Source organism: Acanthochromis polyacanthus, chromosome 7 (genome assembly GCF_021347895.1).
Source record: "Acanthochromis polyacanthus isolate Apoly-LR-REF ecotype Palm Island chromosome 7, KAUST_Apoly_ChrSc, whole genome shotgun sequence".
NCBI lineage: Eukaryota > Metazoa > Chordata > Actinopteri > Pomacentridae > Acanthochromis > Acanthochromis polyacanthus.
The window spans coordinates 25,245,703-25,271,530 of record NC_067119.1 but is presented as its reverse complement, the minus strand read 5'-3'; the positions used below and the strand labels follow the sequence as shown (position 1 = coordinate 25,271,530).

General features: G+C 42.9%; 1 protein-coding gene and 1 long non-coding RNA gene across 4 annotated transcripts; one reads left to right on the top strand and one right to left on the bottom strand.

Annotated features, from left to right (window-relative positions):
• The first annotated feature begins 2,696 nt into the window (after positions 1-2,696).
• LOC127534907 (uncharacterized) lies at positions 2,697-5,904 on the top strand. Of its 2 annotated transcripts, none has more exons than XR_007943499.1 (3): positions 2,697-5,067; positions 5,170-5,267; positions 5,353-5,904. It is a non-coding gene; the product is annotated as an uncharacterized LOC127534907 (long non-coding RNA). The 2 variants fall into 2 exon arrangements; XR_007943498.1 differs by having other exon boundaries at positions 2,697-5,267; positions 5,353-5,464; positions 5,541-5,904.
• A 4,962-nt stretch (positions 5,905-10,866) lies between these two features.
• Positions 10,867-25,747, bottom strand: disp3 (dispatched RND transporter family member 3). 2 transcript variants are annotated; one of them, XM_022199895.2, is made up of 22 exons: positions 24,592-25,747; positions 24,422-24,508; positions 19,291-20,271; positions 18,975-19,194; positions 18,692-18,828; positions 18,428-18,562; positions 16,973-17,133; positions 16,658-16,797; positions 16,448-16,539; positions 16,166-16,330; positions 15,615-15,776; positions 15,379-15,525; positions 15,151-15,287; positions 14,862-15,031; positions 14,631-14,761; positions 14,133-14,317; positions 13,914-14,040; positions 13,396-13,541; positions 13,133-13,292; positions 12,928-13,041; positions 12,645-12,817; positions 10,867-12,419 (listed from the first exon to the last, which is right to left on the bottom strand). In XM_022199895.2, the coding sequence occupies exons 3-22, from the start codon at positions 20,261-20,263 to the stop codon at positions 12,063-12,065; spliced, it is 4,032 nt and encodes a 1,343-aa protein (XP_022055587.1). In that variant the 5' UTR covers positions 20,264-20,271; positions 24,422-24,508; positions 24,592-25,747; the 3' UTR covers positions 10,867-12,062. The 2 variants fall into 2 exon arrangements, with proteins under 2 accessions (XP_022055587.1, XP_022055588.1); XM_022199896.2 differs by having other exon boundaries at positions 24,737-25,747.
• Between the last annotated feature and the right edge of the window lie 81 nt (positions 25,748-25,828).

Sequence of the window (25,828 nt, the reverse complement as noted above, 5' to 3'; positions counted from 1 at the left end):
TGATGTTGGAGGAGAAGAGAGCAGCTTTGTACCTTTGCGGTAAGAAAACTGTGTCTGTTTCTCAGTACATAACTGTCCATACTTGGTTCTCACGTACTCGTGAAACGTCATCATCGAGACTGCATCTGACCAGACTAGTGCGCACAGATATGAATCAGTAAATAGATATATATCCAGTGGCGGCTAGTGGTGAAATTTGTTGGGTGGGCTAACAAATGCATAATACCGATTAAATGGTTAACACAGCTGCAAAAGCAACATCACCTATGATACACACAGTTACATTAATTATAGGTACACTATACTTTTGGCGACATGTAGTGCAAAACACGCCTTCAGTACAACAGATAACCTCGGCAAAAACAAGGTGTCACAGTCCTTTAACAGGTCAACATGGGCCTGCCTTATTTGAAAAGAAGCTCACATTGACGGCCGATGTGATCCCAGGCTATTAACTTCCAGCTTTTCCTCCAAAGACATTGAGGAAAATGGACATGAAAGCAAATAATCCACCTCGTTCATGCTAACGCCCGCCATAGCTTAACCTTTTCTCCCTCCTTCCCAACTCTGGCACAAATAGCAGCACCACTGCGTCAATTCGCTGCTATTGGTCAAAGTCAGTGGCCTGTGGGCTGACTGAAGTTAAATCAAATGATCAGTAAATCAGAGAGGCGGGACATGACACCTGTCAATCACTTACAAGAACGAAATGAATGAAAGCGGACTGTATCTGCTGGGGCTGTAAAAAATAAGCCCATTTAGATATATTCTATGCTTTTCTTTTGACCGATTGGTGCTGTTGCTACCTTTGTTTTCACCTAAACTTAAAACAATCCATTGTAAGTTATTTAAAAAATAATTTTCTCATCTTTTTTGTGTTGGCCTGGGAGGGCTTAGCCCTGTTAGCCCATTTATACCAGCCGTTCCTGTATATATCTATGGCTGCAGCTCACAGTGAACAGAGGATTTTATTAGAGGAAGTCAGACACAGTCACGCAGAGAAACATTAGAGCTCACACTGAAACGGAGCTACAGCTCTGTGTCTTGTAGAAAATTTATTTTTAAAGCTACATGTGTGACAGTAATAATCCGTGCCAGAGCAGACCTCATTAGCACTTCCGCTAGGTCGGCTAACACTTCCGGTCACTCCATGGATGCTGTTGTCTGTAATGTAGCCAAAATATGAATTAATTTTCAGTTTGGGCTTGACAATGACGAGAACAAAAATATTCAGAGCAAGTGGAGCAGCTAGCTAACGCTTATTACAGTTTGTTTACATTTTCAAAGTCCCATTTTTGAAATCATGTCATTTTTCCGTAAAACAAATCACGGCTTTTATTTTGTCAGAGAACCCTGGAAACATTGTTTATCTGTAATTCCACCAACTTGACTGAATGTGAGCTGCAGTTTCCGTTATTTAAACATCAATATGATGGATATATGCAGATGGACTTCATATATTTCACTATGCAGACATTTTTATTGATATCCACTATATTATAAAGACATATTCATATTTGATAGAAATATTAGACATGGATTTCTGTTTCCTCATAATAATTGAGTTAATGTATTAAATGTTCATCAGTGATTCATCTTTAGTGTGAAACTTGTACTTTACAGCTGCTAACCGAGCTAGCATCGTCCTGATTAGCAGCTAAATGTAGCATCAAGCTAACAATGTTTGTATTGTTTCCTGTCAGCAGCTGAAGTGTGTTGTGTTCCTGTAATGTGGTTCATTAAGTTCACAAAACTGTGGCTGGTTGGCGTTAATATAACGTTCAGGAAATTTAAATGTGATTAAAACAGTAACATTAATGTTCTAGTTGTCAGTAATCAGCTTTAATTTGACACTAAAACAGACTCTGATAGTTTTAAATGGCATCAATTTCATTAATTTGTTGAAAATCATCTCTTTTGTTGTTGTGATGTTGCTGCTGATGCATTAAAACCATGATCCGTGTTGAAGACACATTTAGTTCTAGTATCAGAAGTACAAGAAGGAAAATGGAAGTTTAGTTCTGCTACGTGAAGGATTTCAGGAATAAAATAACTAAATGAGTCTTTTTGGCTGCAATTTTATTTTACAATAATGAAATAATCACAGATAATAAAAATATAAATAGCAGAGAAAACCTGAGAGATTAATTTCCTGAAAAGTCTATGAAGGAAAAGCAGCCTTTTATCTTAAAAGATCAGAATGAGCTCCAACATCTGCATCTGACAGCATCAAGTCAACCAGAAAGAAAAGAAAAAAGAAAATGACTTCTTTCTGATCACATCTGTTACGCTGCTCACATTCTTCACCTTTATAGTCCACTTTTAAATGTTCAGCAGACAGGTGTTCTGCTTTGGAGCGTGACGATGTCGTCGGTGATGTGGAGACTGCAGTTTCCATTTCACCCACAGCTTGCTTTAGGGCACCCGGGTCGGACTTGATGTTTGAAATACTGACCGACAGCTCAGATTTAACTGTCTGTAGTTCTGTTTTGATGGATGTTAAATTTTCACTCAAAACCGCCAGGAGCTGGGTCTTTAAAATAACCGCTGTCTCGTTACAGAGTGAAAGTAGCAGTTCCTCCTTAAAGCTCGTGTCCGGAGTTTGAATCGCAGCGTCTCCCAAAACACTGTTGGTCCCACCCTCCCTCCCTCTGATTTCGCCCCTTTATTTGTGCACGCGCGCAGTACATGAGAGGAGTGCCCGGAGTGCTGCAGCATCTTGCCTGTTTTGCTGTTTTCCCCTCTTCTACATTTAGTACATTTAGTAAATAATAAAGGAATTACGTTAGAATTCTGTATTGAGTCTAACTTGTCCTAATACCAAAATAACATGAATCTGCTAGGACGAACGAGTAAAGTTTTAATATGTGATTACACTCGTGTATCCCTCTCGATGAAGTTGTTTATCAAACTTAGTGCATTTACGCGTGTATATGTGTGACATTGTTTATTTATTTCTATCTAGAGTTCAGAATTGCATGACTCCTCTGACGAAGAGTATGTCCCAGACGCCCCAACATCTTCCTCCAGAGGTCGGGCATCTAAACGAAGCCGTCAGGCGGGCTATGGAGGCCGTGGTCGGGGAGCGACGCGAGCACCCCGAGCCAAAAAAACGTCCTGCAGTCTCTTGGCCTGACAAGCCGTGGGATTGGTAACTTTTCTGGAAGTTGCTGATCCCTGATGCTCTCTCCTCCACAAGCAAAACAAATGTGCGTGCGGTTGTGTAGTGCGTAGCTCGCGCACCTCTGCATGGGCTTGCTTGCTGTGCGCGTAACCGTTGATTGACAGCATGACAAAGCGGAAGCTCGAACTTGATTGGTCGGCAGCGACCGGCGCTTTTTGGAATAACATGGGGGTCTATGAGAGGAAGACGGAGCTCATGAATAAATTTTCATATCGCGTCTAAGATGCCTAAGATCTCAAGACTGTTGGTCATGGTCTTTCTGGCCCTGCTCCAGAACATCTTCATCAACTACGTCTTCTTTTGAAGAGGCCCTCAGATGCTGCAATCTCTGATCTTAAAGCTCGTGTCCGGAGATAACAGCCATACGTAATGTGGCACAATGGATGCGCTGGCATTGCTGGAAGATCACGTTAAGAATGGAGAGAGATTTTAGGGATCACGGGGATTTCCTGGCCCATGACGATGACTGGCTAATAAGCCGATTCAGATTCCTTAGAGCAGTACTCTTGGATCTATGTGCTGAACTGGGCTGTCTTAGACAGACCCACCTGCCCAAACCACGCCATCCCAGTACAGACACAGGAGCTGACGACTCAGGGGTTTCTGGCGACACCGGCTCCTTCCAGCGGGAATTGGCCGACAGGTATGTGTTTTATATGAAGAATATATGAGGTTACATTTGTTGTCTAAATCCTATCTGGGTCTGATATACAGTTAAAGGATGTCCTTTAGGTCTGGAATATCACAACCATCCCTCAGCGCAATAATGCCAGCTGTTTTGGATGACATTATAAACATGACCAGTCAATACATCAGGTTTCCTTACACTGTGGGTGAACAGGCCAACATTAAACGGCAATTTGCAGCGATGTCCGGTTTCCCAAATGTAATCGGCGTAACTGACTGCACTCATGTTGCTGTAAGGGCTCCGAGTGAAAATGAATTTGTCTGTGTGAACCGAAAAAAATGTACATTCAATCAGTGTACAAATTATTTGTACATCGGACATGATCATAACAAATTTAGTGGCAGGGTGGCCTGGGTCAACACATGATTCATTCATTCATCCTGACACACAGCAGTGTAGGGAAAAGACTCCAGGCCGGCGCTGCGTAAAATGCCGTGGATCAGCAGCTTATTTATATACAGATACATTCATGAGTTACTTTGCATTGACCATTCATGGTAAAATGTGGGTGTGTTGTGGGTGGAATGTGAGGTGGATCCACCTGTGCAATCTTCCAGCTGGTGTGTGATTTATCAAGAAATTGCGTGCAGCTGTGCTTATGCCCAGTTTTATAAATCAGGGGCGAAGGGCGTACGCCCATTTCAGATTTTCGGCGTACGCAAACTTTTAGTATGGATCCTACGCAATGTTTTATAAATGAGGCCGCTGCTCTTCTAGTTGTCTTCCTTCTAGTCGCTGTAAAAAGTCACTCCATCCTCGCCGACTTCAACAGCTCTTCATGACAATTGTTCTGCCTCCGAGCTCCCCTCGAGACTCGGATTTTCGAAAAACTCGCCAGGCGGGGGAAGGTGTGGTGGGTAGGGAGTAGAGGGGGGAGGCTGCCTCCCACCTCCCCTCCTACTCTCTGCCCTGACTCTACCCAGACTCTGCCTTGGCTCCAGCTGTATTGTCACTTGGAAACTACGATGTCAAAGGGACGACGAAATCAAAACTTTTTTCTCTGCTCTGTACCTCAGTGAGTTAAGGGTTTGCCTATGGAGCTGCAGGTTGCTGGTTCAAAACCAGTCCCTTCTTAAATTTTTTGAAAAACTTCGACAAAAAAAAAAAGAAAAATGCCAGAGGTAGGTCTTGAACCTGCTACCTTCCCTGGACATAACCTGTCAGAGCATCAAGGAGGAGTTCCACAGGATTGCAGGTGAATGATGTAGAGATCTGTTAAATTCATTTTAAATCATATTCTGTTAATGACATTGTCCTGCAACCTCAGACTGGGATTAGTTATTTTAATTTCTTTTAGGATTTCCCAGTGTGATTGGCTGCATAGATGCACACACATCCCCATCACAGCTCCCTCACATCTCGAATAGGAAGTCCATTCACAGCATAAATGTGCAGGTAGGCTACAGGTAGACTGACTACTGTTTCTAAATGTTAAAGACTGCATCATAGTTCAACATCTGTCATTCTCTCCACTGTCCAGATCATATGTGATGCTGCATACATCATTTCTAATGTGGAGGCCAAGTGGTCTGGGTCTGTTCATGACTCCAGGATTTATGGAGAGTCTAACCTGAGCAACAGACTGCAGCGTGGTCAGCAGCCTAAAGATTTTCACAATAGAATTCTCTTGTCTCCCTCCTTTAATGATGTATCCACTATACATTACAGGAGAGTTTGATGACCTTCTGCTGGGTGACAGGGGTTACCATGCCAACCCAGGCTGATGACCTCATACCCTGACCCTGAACCAGGCCCCCAACAGAACTTCAACCGGGCTCACTGCAGGACCAAAGCCCGGGTGGAGATGACCATAGGCCTGCTGAAAGCCCGTTTCCAGCGTCTACGTCTCCGCAGGGTGACCCCTGAGAGGGCATGTGTTCTTCTTCATAATATTACCACTATTAGAGGAGAGAAACACCCTGCCCTACAAACTGAAGACCCAGATGATGAGCCCATCCACCTGCAGCTATCCAGGACAGCAGAGCAGTCAGAGACACCGTATGCAATAATCACTTTAGGGTTTAAGTCACCATCATCACCACCACAGCAAATAAAGACATGATACACATTTCATTTGGTCTTCTTTATTTCCTACAAATAAAAGATAGTTCAGTTAATGTTCCAGTAGTTAACATAATTCACCTGTGACCATCACCCACCTCTAACTTGTTCTCCAGTATTTCAATTTCCAGATCTGCCCTCCTAATCTGTTTTTTGGATTTTTCTCAGCAAATGCAGTTTGTAAATCTGTTTTACTGATAACTGGGAATACATAGAGGACATTAAATTATACAGTTGCACATGAATTCCACAGAATGAACCTCTGGTGTTTCCTGAACATCCATCTCACTGTGTCAGTCTGTGCAGTGGACGTAGAGGAACCATCCTGCTGCTGTCCAGCCATGCTCTGTGAAAAGGATGAGAATGTGCAATACTTCAGTGTAGGCTAAATGTCACACTCTATATTCCACCCAAAATCTGAATGGGAAGAGAACTATCAGTAACATACCTCTGGATCCCCTTCTGTAAAGGCAGCAGACACAGTTTCATCCTCTTCATCCTAGATCAGTGACATGTTTCAGTACACTTAAACTATCATTTGGATAAATCTTTGGAGTGTTGCCTACTTACAATGACAAGGTCTGTTTTGGTGTGAAGGGGCCAAAAGACAAAAAAAGACAAAGAGAACTAAATAATCACACACACACACACACACACACACACACACACACACACACACACACACACACACACACACACACACACACACACATACATATATATATATGTCAGGGTAGAGACTGCGATTTGGTAGAATTGGAGTTTCTACCAGTAGAGATTGCGATTGGAGTCTCTACCTGTAGAGTTTGCGATTGTAATCTCTACCAGTAGAGATGGAACTTTAAATCTGACCCCTGCCCTGACCCCTGACCCTAACCTTAACTAACCCTGACCTTTTAATCTAACCCCTGCCTTGACCCCTGACCCTAACCTTAAAAGTCTAACCTGAGCCCTGACAAATCTCTACTGGTAGAATTGGAGTTTCTACCAGTAGAGACTCCAATCGCAATCTCTACTGGTAGAAACTCCAATTCTACCAAATCGCAGTCTCTACCATGATATATATATATGCATCCATGACCTTTTATACCACCGTTTTACAGACATCTGCTTTCTTTCTGTTGGCTGAGCAGAAATCTATGTCAGTTTAAATAGGCTTAATTATTTAACAGAACATGATATGGATGCAGACATTTAGGCTATGTGTGGATAAAACAACTGCACAGTCAAACAGCCACTTAATATTTAGGCTACTTTACAATGTAAAACATGATCAACATGAAGTACCTCAATGAGATAATGCCGAGGTCTGACCTGTTTGAACAATGTTTTTATATTTCATCTTAAGCTGCTGCCCCGTGCGCTTCTCCCCCGCGAAATGTCACGTAAATGAAATAACTTACTAGGCTAGCATTCAGACAGTTATTCCCTGCAATATTATTACGATTACAAAGGACTACATTTAAACTTACGCATTGACCCGGGCAGCAGTGTTCTCCACGCCGTCTCTCTCTTTTGCAGCTGCAGCGGTGTTGCACTTCTTTCTAAAAACGTGTTCAAACTCGCCATATGAGCGTGTTAAAAACTTTTTTTCCTTTTCTTTCCCCAATGTTTAATTCTTATGTTAAATCTTTAAGATTTTTCTTTCTAAATGTTTTACCACCTTTAAATGTTTAGTTTTCTTTTTAAATGCTTCATTGTATTTTCTGTTTAATTAATCAAATTAAATTAATTTCTATTTAAAGTTTTGTCTTTAAGATTTAATTTTCTAATTAAACACTGAATTTTTCAATTAAATGTTTTGTCTTTTTAAAGCTTTAATAATTTAATTCAATGTTTTGTATTTTTTAAATGTTTAATATTCTTTGTGGTTAATTGTATTTTTTAAATGTTTAATTATCTAAAATATTTCATCTTTAATGTTTAATATTTTTGCTGAGAAATGTTTAATTTCATAATTACATGTTTTGTATCTTCTTTTTAATTATATAATTTAATATTTTGTTTCATATAAATTCTATTGTTTAATTTTCTTTTTTTAAAGTTTTATTGTATTAAATGTTTTTCCTTTGATTTAATTGCTTTTTTAAATGTAATTTATTTCTTTAATCTTTCTTTTCTGTCAAGATTTTAACCCTTAAATCACAATGAAAATACTTCTGTTGTCACAATCATGAGTTAGTCAATTATTCAGTTTATCAATTCAACTTTATTTGTTCAGAACCTTTCACACAGATCACAAAACTCAACAATCAAAGAGAAAACTATGCTAAAACTATGATTAAAACTCAAAAACATGTTTTAAAAAAATTAACATGGTAATAAAATATGTTGTGTCCAGGGGATGGAGGGAGTTTGAGGTGTTCTTGGGCTCACAGTAAACCATTTAAAATAGAAACTTGATATTCTGTCTAAGGAAACTGAAGAGCGACAGAAGAACCATCAATATCTCCTGTTTTCTCCTTTAATGAGTCAACTCTTCTGGTGCTTTCAGACCAAAGAACTACAGACTTTTCACAACCTGCTCAAACTCTTGGTACAGGACCTCACCACACGGGTCAAGAACGTTTCCTTCTCCTGTTCAAACTGCTGACAAATGTTTCTGCTGCTCTAAAGTCTGGTCTCCAGAACTTCCTAAAAACTCTCAAAGTCTCTTCTGCTGCAGGTTGCTTTGTAGAACTGTGACAGAAACCCTCACAAAACCACATGGAGGGGCCTCAAGATAGTCGTCCAAATGAAACCATACAAAAACCAAATTAGCACAACTCAAACGCTAAAGTCTCCTGCAGCCTACAGGTAACCTCTTTAAACAGAATCAGGACAGGAACTCTTACCTTCTGGACAACCAACGTTGGTTCACAAACAAGAATACAGAATGTGTCTGACCAAAAACCTCTAAAGACTCACTACAGCCAAGATAAAGACAACTCAGCTGCACCAAATCCACTAATCACTGCATATGTTAACACCATGTGCTAACTGTGGCTAAAGAACCACATTTACCAAGACAACTATCCAGTACAAAGCCCTAAAACTCACCAAGAAACACATTAAAGATGATTTTACTGCTGGAAGCTGCAAGCAAACGCCTAATGAACAAACTAAAGCAACGGAGCCGAACCCAGTTCAGTGAAGAGCAGCAGAGGAAATGTTTGACTGCAGCCATAAAGCAGGAAGACACTGAGCTGCTCAGGTGTTCCTGATAACACCAAGCAGCCACCTGGACAGCCAATAGGAACACAGCTTACTGGAAGTCCAGAGGGCTGGCTTAGTGAAGTAAATTTAGTTTAAAGTTAAAGCAGAAAGTTAACTATGAAAGTTGGAAACCACCTCCTGATACCTGAAATCTCTGAGTTTTCACACAAAGAACACCTGAACATGTCAAAGTGGTTCCATAGTAGAACCATCACTGTAAAAACGTCATAGTATGTAAAGCTGTTGAGTTTTTAGAGTCACATGAATTGTTTTGACATTTCATAACTGAGTCCTGAAATAAAGTTACAGTTGTGGATTTCTGTCATTTAGTCTGGACTAAACAAATAACAGCAGCATAAATCTCAAACGCCATTATGAGGAGTCTGGATTGCGGTTTCTCACTTGATAATGATCAAAACATGACATTTCGGTTAGTTTAAAGGAATATTCCACCTTAAATCTTTGTATGTTGACCTAAAAGGTTGGTTTCAGGAAGTATTCCACCTACAAGGTCCTCACGCATCGACCTTAAAGGAACATTCCACCAAAAATCCCTGGACATGCACCTAAAATGTTGGTTTAACCGAATGTTCCATCCAAAATCCTCAAAGAGACCAGAGGGGCTGGTTAAAAGGAATAATCCACCTGAAACCTCAACTATTTTATTGTTTTTGATTTAAGAATATGGAGTATTAGTACTGTTTATTATTGTTCTCAGGTTTACTGTTAAATGTATAGAGTGCTACTTACTGTATTTTATTATATTTTAACATTTACATTAATGCACAGAACATTTAAGATTATTTTACCACAGATCAAGGGTACAGATTGTTGTTGTTCACTGTGTATTGGGTAGTACTCATTTTGATTTAGACTGATTAGGGTACAGAACCCTATGATGTTTATGGTTTACAGCTGAGAACTAGTTGCTAAAAGTACAGAACATTATTTCTTATTTTAAGTGTGATAATTGTCAGCAAACATTCTAACAAGTGGAAATTGACAGGGTTGTATAAAGTGCTGTTCTTGCACAATATTTGTCACTTAATTGCCCTCAGGATGCTGTTGTTGAGCTTACTAGTTTTACATAACAGGCAGATGCTGCAGCTCATGATGCTGTAATTCACATAAACAAGGAAACAAGTCCATCATAATTTGAATGTTAACAGTCCAAAATGAAAAGGTCACATACAGCTTTCCTATTGGGTTAAAGAGCCAAAAAAAACATGAAAAACACTTTGTAAAAGCGAGAAGTCGGTAGCAGCTTCCAAATTTTCTTACAGCTTTTTGGTACCCCCCTGTGCCCCCCACTAAAATTAATCTGGATCCACCCCTGAACAGAAAACATATTTTCCTTTTCTGTTGCTTCAGACTCCAAACAGAACAGAAGCCCACCCAGGTTTTTCTGATTTCTGTCACATTTGTTCACTTTTTTCCATCTGTTCCCATCACACTGAGCAGAAATGCCACTTTTTGTAGAACAACTTCCTTTTGTTTAACAGCTGACATGAAACATTGATGCACTGCGATTCAGCATTAAATCGGAGTCGCTTCAGATGAATAATTAACGACCGCCCAAAGATGTGACACTGTCTCCCGTAGCTCTCCCAGTAATTATGCGACTGTAAGCAAACGGTGACAGTGACAGGTCTTCATCCTGCGCCGCTGCTCTGTTACATAACAATACAGGAGGAAACGGCGCTGGCTGAGCTTTCACAAAATAAAAAAAGACCCAAGGTTTTCTGCACCTGCTTTATTTGACAGTCACAAATAACACACACACACACACACACACACAAAACAGAAATTTACTGCTCTTGCTGCAATTGAGTCCGTCCCTCTCCCTAACCATTATTGTGTTATGTGGTTTGACAAATGGCTCTCACCTTCACTGCGGGGCAGACCGAATCCACCATCGATGGGTATTTGAGTGGTGCTCTAAATTGTGTGAGAGCAGAGGAGGGAGCAGAGTGGGTTACAGTGAGAGCCGATAAGTGTGGTGGAGGGCATGTGGAGGGTACACCTGAGGAGCTGACAAGAGGTCTCTTTCAACTGGTGCCGATGATAAAAATAGAGACCTTGAAGCAGTTAAAGATCTGAGATACAACCTTGTGAAGTCAGGAAAAAGGGGATGGTAATTTGTGCTAAGTAGTGGCATACACAACTCTTTTAAACTTGCGTGGGTGCTGGCAGCATCCACGGTTCAGCTCAGAGTGTGTCAAAGCAGCATACCGAAACACTTACGTCACACTTTACATTTAACAAAAACAGTATAAATTTGGTTTATACAACTTTGAATCCAGCCACAGCAGGACATCATAACCTTTGACACAAATGTGGCTGAAAAAAATCACATTCAGTGCACAATTAGGTAAACATGAAAAATTAAACAAACAATATGATTCACAAAATGGCCATGAATCATGTAAACTGGTAACACTAATCTTCATGGACGTCAGAGCGCTGCACCCTGTCAGTGTGTGAACAACAGCGGTTCACAACTCAATAAGTTACACTGATGAAAGCTGTGACTCAGCCAGTGTTTCCCAACGATTACTCAATCATCTGGGCCGAAGGCGAAAAAAAAAAAAAAAAGAAATACCTCAACTGAATCATCATGTCAACCCAGAAAGGTCAGCCCACTACTGAGTCACAGAGTCAGTTACACCGTATTATAGAAGACATACCCGGTGGGGGAGGACATTTTATCTCCCCAATACTCACAATCCACCGATCAATACAAGTGAAAATAACATATTCTGTGATGACAGTGTCTAAATACTGAGATGATTCTGACATCTTTGTGCTGTAAAGTACAAGACCATTTACTGATCTGACATTCTTCCTATATATGGGGAAAAACACAGTTCTCATTGTTTGCATACAGAAAAACTCCCCTGTCTGACATCAGTGTGAGTAGATGGACAGTAGCATTTATGTGCTGATTGATTCCCAGGCCAACGCACCCAGCTGTCCTCCCACCCAGCACAGAGCTGCTCCCAAGGCTGCAGCTGCCGCCACAGCCAGGCTGGCCTTTAGCACAGCGCTGGGGTGTCTGCTGAAGCGAGCAGGGGCCATGCAGGCCAACATGGCCACAGTCACGGTCAGGGTGAACAAAATGGAGACGGCTGTGTTAATGGCCACGATCTGGCCAAACTTGGCGAAAGGCACAATGACACAGAAGAAGAGAGGGACTGTGGAGATCACCGTGGTGACGGCGCTGGACACTATGGCAACGCCCACATGGTTCACTGCCTCAAGAGTCCGCCTCTGTCTCTCAGCTGGAGGCTCCTGCAAACAAAACCAAGATTAATGGGACGATTTTAAAAAGTTGTAAACGGACCACCAACATTCACACTCTGAGCATCATCTATTCATGAGACTTCAGGGCACTTCTCACCTTTTTAAATCCCAAACCTTAAATAACTAGTTTGTTCTGGCAAGTGTGTAAACAGAAAACATGTAGTGGTAGTTTTCTAGTTGGTTTTAGTTGTTGACAAGTTCACACTCTCATACCAAGTTACGATCAGGCGTAGAGGGAACAGTCTCCCCAGCCAGCAGGTATCCCTCCACCAGGTGCAGACAGTAATCCACTGAAGATCCAACCAGTATAGACAGAGAAATGGCCTCCACTGCTCCCATCTCCCATCCCAGCCAGTACATGAGCGCCACAACCAGACAGATCACCCCTGTCGAAGGCCCAAAACTCATTATCCAAACTCAGGCCTGCACACTCAATTTTAAGATGCATTTTTAAGTGTGTGAACACATCACCTCCAAACCTGAATATGCAGCTTACCTAGAATGGTTATGAGGACGGGCAGCAGCAGCAGAGGATGTGCAGTAAAGACCGACACAGCTGCCACGCAGATGGCGAGGGACAGCAGCAGACTCCAGAGGGCACTCTCCACACCTACAAACAGACCACAGAGAAGCATTTTATCAGGTTTATTTATGTTGCTGCTCAAATTGCAGACAAAGAACTTTTTTGGCCTGTCACTTGCCTATAATTTCCATGAAGATCTGCTTCCAGTGCTCGCAGGTCTGGAAACCTCGTTGCAGGGCAGAAGACTGCGGGAGGCTGGCGAGTTGCTCCTGGATGAAGTTCTCCCACTGAAGGAAGTCGGAATAGGTCTGAAAAGAGGATTTCCCCTTGTATGTGGTCTTGGGAGAGGAGAGGCAAAGCATTAGGGGACAAGCGCCAACTCCGAAACGAACAGCTGTTTGATGCAGGGAAGATGAAAAGCTGAAAGATGAAGGGACTCACAGACTCAAAGGCCATGGACAGCCAGCGGACCTTCCCTCCATGCATCCCCACTGCTCCATGGGAGAGCTGCCCCGGGAGCAGGTTGGGTTCAGGGAGAGAGTGACACTCAGGATGGAGCAGAGGCAGAATAGAAGACAGCTTGTTGCCTGAGGGAAACAAGAGACAAAGAAAAACCTTTTAAAGCTCCCTTTTTCTTTCCTCAGAGTTTTATATATTAATTGGACTTCTTTTTGTTCAGACAGTGATTTGCAAGTTGTTACCCAGTGGAAAAGCATTTTATATTCATTTTTTGTGCCATATAAAGGACATTTCAGAACTGCAGCTACAAAAAACAGAAAATGCACATGAATATAATTTCCCAAACCCCAAACTGAAGTCTTAAGATGCACAGTTTTGTTCAATGAACCAAAGCCTAAAATATCAGTTTGATATTCATGTTTGAGTTACGAGTTTTGATTTAAAAAATTACTGAAAGCAACTGATCAGTTCCTAAATTAGTACTGATGTGTGTGTGATACCTGAAGGCAAACACTGAGCCCCTCCTGGCTTCACAAGTTGTGTGTTTGCACTAACAGCTTTACAGATTTTGCAAAGATGCCCCATCTCCTGGAAAATGTCGAAGTCTGGATCCAAAATAATGCTGCCCTTTGGAGAAAATTAAACAACATATCAACATTTCACTCTACATCATTCATGCTGATTGTTAAGCTGACACAAGACCTGGGTGTGACCCTCACCATATCTCCAATGACATGGTTGTCCTTGTGCTCACTTCGGTTCACTCCCAGGATCCCAAACACGACAAAAACCATGGCCCCGGTGTCGACCAGAGGACGCACCGCTGGGTGACCACACACACCGCCGCTGCATGGGTTGAAGCCAAACGTTTTGGATGGTTTGGTTTTGGCAGCAGATGAGGGATCTTTGAAAATAGAACCAGAGAAAAATCTCTCAAAGCCGTTTATTTATGCAGTGTAAAAATATCCGTACAAGCAGAGTACTGTGGAAAAATCCTCCAGTGGGTTGAGACAGTGCCACTTTAATAAGCTATATTTGAGGAAACTGTCATATCACTGCATCCTCTCTATTTTTAAGACTCAATGTGAGATTAGATGACATAAAAGAGACATTTCGGAAGCGTGGCACGCGCAGTGTGAAAGCTGTTCTACTGATGGGATAACAAACCGTCTCTATGTTAATGATGCTTTCTAATGCTGTGACAGTTGCTCGCTCACCGCTGGGAAAAGGAGTATAAAAGCTTCCCTGTGTAGGTCCATCAGGCCCAGAACTGATGCCACAGCCGGGCGGGTTGACACATACTCGGCTGGGATGAGGTCTCAGACGGCGTTGTGCAAAGTACAGCTTCCTAAAGAGAGAGAGCAGAGCTGAAATGACTGATCCCCCACTAAAAGAACATGGCAGTCCATCTAACTTGTGCTCTAATGTTATTTCCTTCGTGCTTTCACCTGCTCTGCTGCTGCGGAGATGCCGCTACATAGAAGGAAAACTCTGGCGTCCAGCCATGATGAGGATCACATGAGCTGGATGTGATCATCCAGCTGGGGTATGGGTGGTACACATGGGAAACACACACTGTCATTCTGCTGGTGTAATTGCTGCGGGGCTGATTAAAAGCCTATTCAGATAAAACAAGATTAGTTATAAGCCGCTTTTGGTGGCAGATATCACAACTGGGTGACGTAACGATACAACTAATTACAAAAATCATCAAATTGACTTTTTCTGCTATCAAACCTGAAATGATGACACTTCCTCGTGCTCTGTGCTGCACATTTTCCACGGAGATGGGATGCTGGTGTTCAGGGAGAAACGATAAAGAGTACCGGAAGCTCCGAGGTCCAACTTTGATATGTAAACAGTCAGTAGAGGGCCTAAAAAAAACGGTATAAAATGTAATATTTCAAAGTCAGGGAACAGGCTTTCAATAAGGAGGGAGAAGGATTTTATTTGCTGAAAGTCTACCTGTTTGGTTGGTGCTTGGGTTTATCTTCGCTGAACTCTGAGGAGAAGTCAAGGTTGTCGTGCTCGGGCTCTGCTGATGTGTGGAAAACTTAAATCCTGATGAGGATGCGTGGGTGTTCAGCGGGTGGGGTTTTTCCATAAACACACCTGCAGGATACGACAACATGCATTTTAGATAGTTATTCTGGATATTTTATTATTGGCCAAGCGTGTTTCCTTCAGTGCTGGAGTCTCACCTGAGCACATGGGGCAGGAGATGCCTTGGCCACTGAGGTTGCTCCTCAGGGCCAGCAGGGTCTGGAGGTTTGTGTCTTGACGGAACAGAAGAGGGGCGTGAGTGGCCGGCCTCAGGAGACAGCAGCAGCCGGCAGATAAGAGCAGAACCAGGAGAAAGACACCTGGCCGGCAGGAAGACAATAATAAACAAAGGCAGAGAGGAGGGACTGATGGAGTAGACAGAGCAGCTGAAGGACAGATGAGTGGCGAGGATCAGTTACAGTCACTCCTGAAAAGTGCGAATGAATACTTCATGAGAGGCGCTTGCTGTACCACTGACAGGCTGAATCCCCTCAGGACAAGCAAAGATTTCAGTATTTCTTCAATAGTTCTTATTTAAGCTTGAGGTTACTCTTATGACTAAATCAAACATCAAGAGCTCAGCACACAATATCTGAAGAAGACCAAATTGCAGAATTTCACCCTGATCGTCTCCAGTTTTCTTGCGTATAAATTGATCTTAGCCATGTCAGCATCGCAGTAAGTTCTCAGAGTTTATATTAAATCTTACCTAGAACAGCTTTACGGTGCTCCACAGCTGGCTCTGCCATTAAGTGCTTTAGGGCCCACTGGAGATTTGTGCTCACCACACCCACATGCTGCTGGCCTGGAGGGGATAAAGGTGTCTCCACTGACAAGGACAGAATGGCTGCATCACTGTCTGTGTCACAGGAGCCTGGATGACACAAAGAGAAGGGCCTTAGTGGTGCCTGGACAGGCGCGTTTTACAGCCCACCCTTTCCAATTCTCCCCTTCCGTCACCCACTGAATGCAAGGGAGATAATAATCTCACCTGGCTCCATCTCCACTGACAGAAGTGCCACATCATCATCCTCATCTGACAAAGGGCTGTGGCTCGCTGACAGGCCTGGAAACAACTTCCAGCTTCAAAGGGACAAGAGTTTTACGGGGAGAGACAGCAGAAGGGATTACATCTCACCCGCGGTGTCGCACTGCATGCACAAGTAACATCTCACACAAAAGTAAGCAAGTATTGGCTCACCAGTTCAACCAGGCATGTTCACGAGGCTCCACACACTGAGTCCAAATGCACAGGGCAGCTGGCATCAGGACGGACACCCAAAGCCAGCAGCAGCTGACAATGAGCGCCATGAATAGGCCAAAGTCATGCACGGCTGGGATCTGAGTGTCAGTTAAGCGAAGCACAGTGTAAAGGACCTTGAAACATTCAATTTGTGCTTATCGCATGAAAACTGCTGTATGCTGAGGCATGCACTTCTATTCAACTACAGCAGAGGAGTCATTTATGCTTCCAGTACAGATTCTATTAAGTGCTCAGGTTTTCTTGCATGATTACCTGAGAGAAGGTGTTAGCAGCATAGGCTGCTGCAGTGGTGAAGGAGGTGAGGAATGTTGCTCGGCCAGCTGTTTTAATTGTGTAGATCATTCGCTGCTTTGGCTGACGCAGATGTGAAGCCTGTCTGAAGGTGCTGATGAACACAAAGACGTCGTCCACTCCTGAGAGATGACGAGAACACAAAAGGACTGTCTTAGTACATGTCATTGTAAATGAACTGTAAAAATGTTGGGTGTTTAAGAAAATCGACACCATTCACGCATCTGTAGTTCAAATGATCTAAAGTCAGCAGCCAGTTCGCTTTGCTTAAAGAAGGGAAATGGAGGAAAGCAGTTAATGAACACAAGCCACCTTCAAGCACCTCGAAAGTTAACTAATTGACACAATACATCTTGTAAATGTAGTCTGCAACAAAAAGAACTTTGAAACAGCGTGCCATCTTGTAGTGCAGGATTTTACAGTGGTGAAAAGTTACCAAGTACGTACTTGTACTTTATTTTACCTGTGCCACTTTACACCTCCACCCCAATACATTTAAGAGAGGGGATATTGTACTTTCTATTCCACTGCATTTATTTCACTGCTTTAGTTGATTTTAAGACGGATATTTTACACAATAGGTAATAAAATAAGATTTTTAAAATACAACACATTGTAAGAAGTTAAACTAGTGGTATCAAACCCTTCTGACATTCAGGATTAATTCTCAAAATGAACCTTTGTGATTACATAGGAGTGTTACTTGGACAGAAATTTTTGCATTTTCAGGAGACACCCATGGAGAGATCACTGGTGTATCATGGGGCTTTTTATGTGGTTTCACTTCAATAAACATTTAAATGATTCAATTTTTAATTAAAAACTAAGATTACAGAAAAAGCTGAAAAATGAAAACCGACATTTTTTTCTTATTTCCTCTCCCATTAATTACCTGAAAAGCTCGTAGATTTATTTTCTGCCTCTGTATATAACACTGAATATAAAGTAGTTTAAATAAACTCCACCTGCAGCAACAGTAACCTGCTGCTTACTTATTCATGCTTGAGAATTACTACATTTTGCTTTTGTGCAGGGCTTTTACTTGTAATGAAGTATTTTTTCATTGCTGTATTGGTGCTTTTAGTTAAGTGAAGGATCAGAATACTTTTTCTACCATGGAGATTAAGTGTCGGTCTATTTAATGGTCAGGTGCTGTAACCTTTCCAGAGTCTATTAACAGTAATATAAAAAGCCCCATTAAACCTCAAGGTAATGAATTTCCATTTTATATTTGTAGAGATTAAACAACCAAGATGTCACATGTTAATTAGTTTTCATTAGAGGTGCTGCTAGGATTTTTTCAGACATTTTTTAGAGCCACGTTTGCTTTCTCCTTGATCTCTAGAATCAAACTGGTTGTTTAGCTTCATATCCATTGTACAGAGGGATGATCTGGTGTTGTTGCTTTTCGCTTACCGATACCGATAATGACAAAGGCAGCAACTCCATTGAGAATGCCCAGGTACCTAACACCAAAGACAACGTGGTATAAGAAAAGAGCCATCAGACAGCTCAGTCCAATGCAGGCGAGGCCGAAGAAAGTCAGAAAAACTGCATAGAAACAACAAGGAGAGAAGATAAGGAGAAGATAAACATCCACGTGCTTCTGAACAAACTCTGGCACTTCAAAAAATTAAGGTGTGTGCACACATGTGAAGTAAGGAAGAGGTCACACTGTACCAGAAAAGGAGGTAAGCACATAGACGAGCACAGTGATGCATGCTCCGCTGATGACAGCCAGCATCATGTCATTGTGGAAGGTGTGTCTCACCTCATCATCAAACAGCTCTGTTCCCCCATACAGCACCTTCACCTGACTGGAAACAAGGTTTAAAATAACATCACATCGCAACCACTTGCAACAATAAGTGACTGTTGTGACTATAAGTCAATAAAACAAACACTGGAAGAGAAGGATGTTGTCGTGGTAAAAATGGCCAGCACTGTGTCATTTCTTCCTGACCTGGTAGACTGCTTGGCCAGAATGTCTCCATACTGAACCACAAAGTTTTTGAAGCGAGTTCTCTGCTCGTCTGCTCGATCCTGCAGGGAGTAGTAAGATGGCAGAGGAGCTCCGAAGTGGATCTCACTGCGTAAGAGAGACGAGGAGAGATGCTCAGGGGACAGACTCTCATCCACGTACCAGTAGAACTGTGGATGGGTGATGGCCAGACTCAGGGAACCTATAAGGTAAATCAACACAGTTAGGCTAGACCGCTACGGAAAGTGACTTCTGTTTGAACTGGATTTCCCCCTTGGCTCACTCACTGTGGACTTACCCTGAATATCTGCCAGGTCTGGGCCCATGCCATCATAATATATCTTCCCTCCTCTCTCGCTGGGGTAGAGGTAAGACAGGAGTGAGCTGGGTGGGGAGCAGTAGGACGGCCCCAGTGGCAGATCCCTCAATACCTCCAGAGGCTTCCAGCAGAACTGATGGAACTGTGGATGCTGCATTAGCAGACGCTCCACGTGGTGAATCGTCTGCAGACGTTCTCGGGTGAAGATGTTGCGATCGCCGTGCCCTTGAGCCACGAACACCAGCTCAATCCTCCACAGGGCCTGACTCTGCAAGTAGTAATTGGGAGCAAACCTGCGCCTCCTAATGAGTGAAGCATTTCTCTCCCCTAATCTCTCCTCTTCCTCCTCTGTTCTGGGATTTGAGCTCTTGTGCTTCCCCGTTTCCTCCCGACCCAGATCAAGTGTTGTCCTTTTATCTCTGCTCGCTGCAGCTCCTCTCTTCTGATCATCTCCTGCACTTAAAGAGTCATTCTGATGAGCAGAGGACCTCATGCCCTCATTATCTGTCCTGTTGAACGCTCCCTGTCCTGCCAGCTTCTCTAGCAGAAGCTCCCGCAATGCCTTGGACTCGATGTTATCTAAGTCTCGCCTACGTCTGTCCCAGGACCCCAGCTGAGTCTTTACAGCAATGGTGAGGGCATCAAAGCGCTCAGCAGAGAAGTGACTGTGAACCTCAAAGGCACTGTAGGAGAGGTCTATGTCCAGAGGAGGGCAGTAGAGCAGCATGTAGGCAAACAGGGCACATGGCAGCAGGACAGCCACCCCTAAAATCCCTCCACTGGCCCAGGGCTGTGTGTAAACCCACCCCACTGCCCTCCACAGTCCACAAACCCCAGCATCCCCACAGGAACAGTCCTGTTCTGTTGTGTGTACCACTCCATCCTCCTCCTCCTGCTCCTCCTCGCCTCCCCAGCTGGTCTGAAACAGCAGCGGCTCATCATCCATGTCCATGCTGGAACCTGTCAGGGACACATAACACCACTCGATCATCACTCACTTAAAGCTGTGCCTTTTGGCTCCTTGGGCAGGTGAACACGGGCACAAAATAGATGTTTGAACTATCAGCAGCTGACAGAGGCATCAGACAAGATGAAGGACAAGGTAACTTCCAAAGTTTTACTCGACAAGGGCATGAGAGAATTAAGTCTGTCCTTAAGCAGCTGTCGACAAAGGCCTCCCATTGGCAGCTCATGAGGAGAAAATTGAGGGAGGAGGACCTTTTTTTCCCCCCTCAAGGGCTTACAAGAGAAAATGGTTGGCTGAGTCCTGCTTTAAGATGCTGATCACAAGAGCTTGGGGGTGAGACGGGCTAAAAGCTGCGATTTAATTCTTCTCTCTGTCATTGTGTGTAAGCCATTATCACCTGGAGAGAGTCTACCGGTGGCTGTCTACATATCAGCGGTCGATGTAGCAGTGTCCGCTCTGCACCAAATTAAATCATGTGGCTTGTCTAATTACTGACAAGAAGAGTGAGTGGAGTATTAGACGGAGTTGCAGAATAAGAGAGGATTTATCTCATGTGATGGGCAGCCTTTGACTAATAGTGTCAATAGGTGCCACTTTTTTCCACTCTTCTACACATGAGATACTGCAGACAGTTTGCATTCAAGTGGCAGTGGGCCACTAACTGCAGCAATTTATCTATTCTCTTTCGAACAGTGCTTTAAGGTCAGCCAGGTAAGACACTGAATCTTGATTATGTGCAAAAGATAGCTGCGCTCAGCTCTGTGGCTGAAGTGAAAATCCATCATAAACAGAATTTACAAATTATATTGTTTGATCAATATTTGTTGAAATGATAAAGATTACTTCAGTTCACAGAAGAGAGACTTTTGAGAGATAAACCCTGAGGCAACAAAAATGAACTGCGGGCTTGTTGATTTATAGACTCTTACACCTGAATAAACTTTATTTCATGGTGGTGTTTAAGCAGAAAATGCACTCACTTCTGCAGCAGAAAATAAGCTGGTATGGTCAGAGCCCAGTTCACTGATAATGGAGCAGCTCATGGATGTGTTTAATGGGCACATCATTAAAAGCCTTTGCTCTACAGTTTCTCACTTCCTGAGAGAAACAGCTTTTCATGTCCTCAAATGTCCACAGGACTTACAGGCACGAATGTGGTTTCATGCTGAATTTTTCCTTTTCTAAAAGAGACAATAAAGCATGTGGACTTGAAAGCCAATGACTCTACACTGGATCTAATACTCTGGGTAATTTGAGGGCATTCTTTATATATATTTATATCTTGACAACACTTGGTTTTATTAATTATACTGTCATCCTAGTGCAGACAAGAGCACCAGTGCACCTCTAAACGGGAGAGCAGCAGGCTAGCAGCAGCCCACGCACTGTGAATGTGAACTTCCTGCATCTTTAGAGGACAAATTCATTAATGATGTTGGGCAGTTTGCTTTTCAAGTGTGAAAACACAAAGCAAAGCATATAATTTCTACAAAATCAACCAATTATTTTCAGTTACTTTGGGATTACAGTGCTGCACATTTCAACAACAAGGAGCTTAATTTGTTACACTTTGCTGGCTGTAATTTACAGGCGGTATTACTGATAATCAGGACCTATTATTCTAAAATGAGCACTATTATGTTGTTTACTGTAACGCCACAATGCGAGTCCCTTTTCCTCTCTGAACGTGTCCCTGTCACTGACAGAAATGAGCAATTATGTGACCACTCTGGTAAAAAAAATGTGCGAGATATAATTCAGCGTTCACGTCAAATGAAATTGAATACAGCTGCTAATTTTGGTAATTAGATTTTTGTAATCCTGTTACATCTCATCTGTGCCTCTCCAGCTTGTTTTGATGATGGTGCTCTCGTCAACACAAGACGAGAGGAGGCATGCAGACAAGTGCAGCAATATGATGAGAGGAGTGGAAAAGGAAAGTGGGGAGGAGTGAAAAGCCTGGGGAATGACTGAAGACACACACACACACACACACACACACACACACACACACACACACACACACACACACACACACACACACACACACACACACACACACACACACACCACAGCCATCACCCATCAAACACCCACCAGCACCTCAAACATCTGTGTAAAAAAATGTTGCTTTTTAGCCGTTTAATATTCATGGAGGGGGGGAAAAAAAAACAAAATGAGAGGACTATCAGTAAATCTCCACGGCTCTTACATCTGCGCCCGTCTCAACATCAAAATAGGCTGATTAGCCGTGTAGATGTCAAAGTCTGTCAATTCGAGGAACTCATTAGGGACTGATAGGCAGCCACAGTGCTTATTACACATTAAGGCAGGGTTCTCTCTGTGCTTTCAGCTCACCCTCTTCTCTGTGTATGTTTGTCTTGCAACAGACAGCATGTAGGTACAGTGGAGGAGAGATAACTACAGTAATGCACGGCCTCGGGGACACATCCTTTTCTCTCGTCTTGATGAGTCTGACGCTTCTTTGCGTCTAAGAACATTGCACCTCATGTACAGTAATTATGAGCCGTGTACAGCTGCACAGCACTGCGAGCAGTGCAGAGTCTGCTATAACTAATGTGTTTACAAGCTGCCAGAATTGTTCAGGGTAGCTATTTTTCTGCAAAGATTAGGAGAACAGAGTCGATTTAAACCCTGTGCAGGTGTGGATTAAAAATACTGTGTAATTTGGCATCTTGCATTCTGTATTTATTGGAATAAAAGCCGTCTCCCATATGGCTCAGTCTATATTAAGGCTGTTGTTCTTAATAGCGAGGTGGTGTCTTTGTTTTTTTGTTTTTTTTTGCCTGTAATGCACTTTTAGACTCAAAAATTTGACAGATTAATGCAGTCAGAGCCCTGAAATGAACCTCTCTGTGCAGGTGTATAAAATCTTGCATTAATCGCTTGGAAAATGAACCGGCCCCTGTATTATGTATGGAGTGTGACTGTGTTCTGAATACTGTTCCCAACTCCGCTGGGAACTTTCTCTGTAGGTTTTTTCCCTTCTTCTTTTCTTTCTTTCTTTTTTTTTTTAAAGAAGTGCATCCCAGCTGTACCTGCCTCATGGTTGGAAGTACAGCAGCTGAATGTGATGGACCATGATAAGCAGCACACAGCTGTATTGGTGTCTCGTGTGTTATGTTCAGAGAGTTTGCAAGCAAAAAGGCTGATGAACCATAAACCTCCCTTGACCGCACGTCTCCTGTATGCATTTATCTCCAGTAAAAACACAGATCGGCTGAGTGGCAGTGCTGTTACCCTCCTGTACAGCTCTGGATTGTGTCGAGTAGGTGAGGTGGGTGCCCAGCATGATTTGAGCCTGAACCTTTCACATATCATCATTTCTCTCAGCATCTCTCTCACCCCTCGGTCTGCTCTCCATGCCTCACTCCCTTGCCCTTTTCCTCCCCTCAATCTTGCTGCCTTTTCTCTACGTCTATCCTGTCCACAAAGGTGAGAGATTTGTAACCTTCATTACTGACAGCAGCTAAAAATAACCCCCCACCCTCCTCAGTTTATATCCTCTCCATCTCATCCAATATGGATATCACATGCTGCCTCCTGCCCCACACACATTGAGCCTGGTGTAAACTCAGCCAGCATACCACCTCATTTAAAGGAGCATTGATTTCACCACCAGTGCTCCATGAATATATTCCTTATGCATGAGCGCTTGCAGTATGTTTATAGCGGACGTGCCTTCCATTCTTTACGCACTGTAAGTCTTTGGGTCGAGTCAAACTCTCGAGAAGCATTCACACCTAACAAAGGTGTTCATTTTTCTTATTGTCGATGAATTTCTGCTCACACTGAAGGAAGCGCAAAGCTCTGAGTAAAGTGTGCGAAGCGTGCTGGGGATGAAGAATGCGTTTTCTCTCACTCTCCTGAATAAAACTGAATAAATAAGCCTCATATTCCACTGAAGGTAGCCTTTCTTTCCAGTAAAACTCACAATGAAGCCAATTTTCGAAAACTTTTACAGATTTTTTAAAAACAATTTGTTGACTTTCTCATACATCTTCTAGATAACTGCATAATTGGCTGCCTTCCGTGATCAATATTTCATATTTACATTTCACCAATGACAAACAAAAGCATCCCTATCAAAGCAAATGCCTGCAACACCGAGGAGAGACTTACCTGAGGCTGATGGAACAAGAATTACAGGTGGAGCGATCGGGCCTCCTTGGTCCAACTTGTGCTCTGAAATTTCATCTGCTCCATGCACTGATGTGGGGAAAAAAAGATCAATTACTGCTTTATTGTCATAGTTAATAACTCATCAAGACAGGCACCAAGGGAACCCTCACCAGAGAATGACACAAAAATCCACTTTCTTCCCTCACTCTACAGGAATCCTCTACCCTCATCAGTTCATAATGTGTTGTTTTCCTCTCCTTTATGCTCCCCAGTCCTTTCTCTCCCTCTCTGGTGCTCCCTCCCCTCCTTTCTTACCCGGTTGTCGAGGCGACAGAGTCAGTGAGAGACATTTCTTCCCAGAAGCTCTTCTCTCTCTCTCCCATTGCTTTGTTCGCCCTGCTCTGCTGACTGGCTCAATAGCAGAAGAGACACAAGGAGGGAAACGCAGCTCGAAAACCTCCCCGACATCTCTGGTGACGGGCTGGAGAGCCTGGGGGGATTTTATACCTTAGTTACAGTGCCACTAGGAACGATTCAGTCTTCATTCGGCCGGTTGTAGGTGGCCAAAATGATGCGGTTGTCACGATGCTGCAGTCGAGCCCCCTCCCATCATGTCAGAGTTGGTATGGTCTAGTCTAGTCTCAGTTGGTGGGGAGGTGGGGTGTGTTATAAGAGGGTGATCAGAATAACTGGCTATAGTGGGAAACAAAGTGCAAGCAATTTAAAATAATGATCTGAAGTAAGACTTTATTAGCTTTCTGCTCATTTTAATTTTGGAACTCTGTGCTCTCATGCCAGATGAAATAAAGCTGCTCGGTGTGGTTCTCTGCTTCTAAATGCAGTGTGACTGCTGTGTGCGTACAGCACCACTAACATGTATCGGGGATTGTAAATTCAGCATTGATTTGACTTGTCATGTTTGCCTTGCAGTGCCAATAATGCATTCTCCTGGACTGTAGCGCCCTCGCTCACTCTCATCCAACATTAATGACCAGCTCTCGACTCTTACTGCCACGTTCAACTCATCCATCACCTCGCTTCACAACCTCTGCTCATGTTTAACTCGGATTGCCTTGACATCAAAAGGCAATGAGCTACCGTCTAAATGGAAGCAGATAAGTGTGAAGTGAAATTTTTACTCTTTCTACAGCCGTTGGTGCAGTGAGAAGTCGTACAGAAAGGAAACAGATGTTGGGGAACTGGTGCTCATGTCTCTGCAGTGTGTATATATGTGTGTTTGTGTGTGTAGACTCCATCCTGCTGTTGTGACTGTGATGGACATATCGGACAAAACAGACTTTTTCAGTCACTTAAGATCAATAACGTGAGGAAGAGGGAGTCTAATCACATCTATTTTTGTGGCACGGTGGGTGACAAACAAACACATCTCGGGGGAACTGATCAATT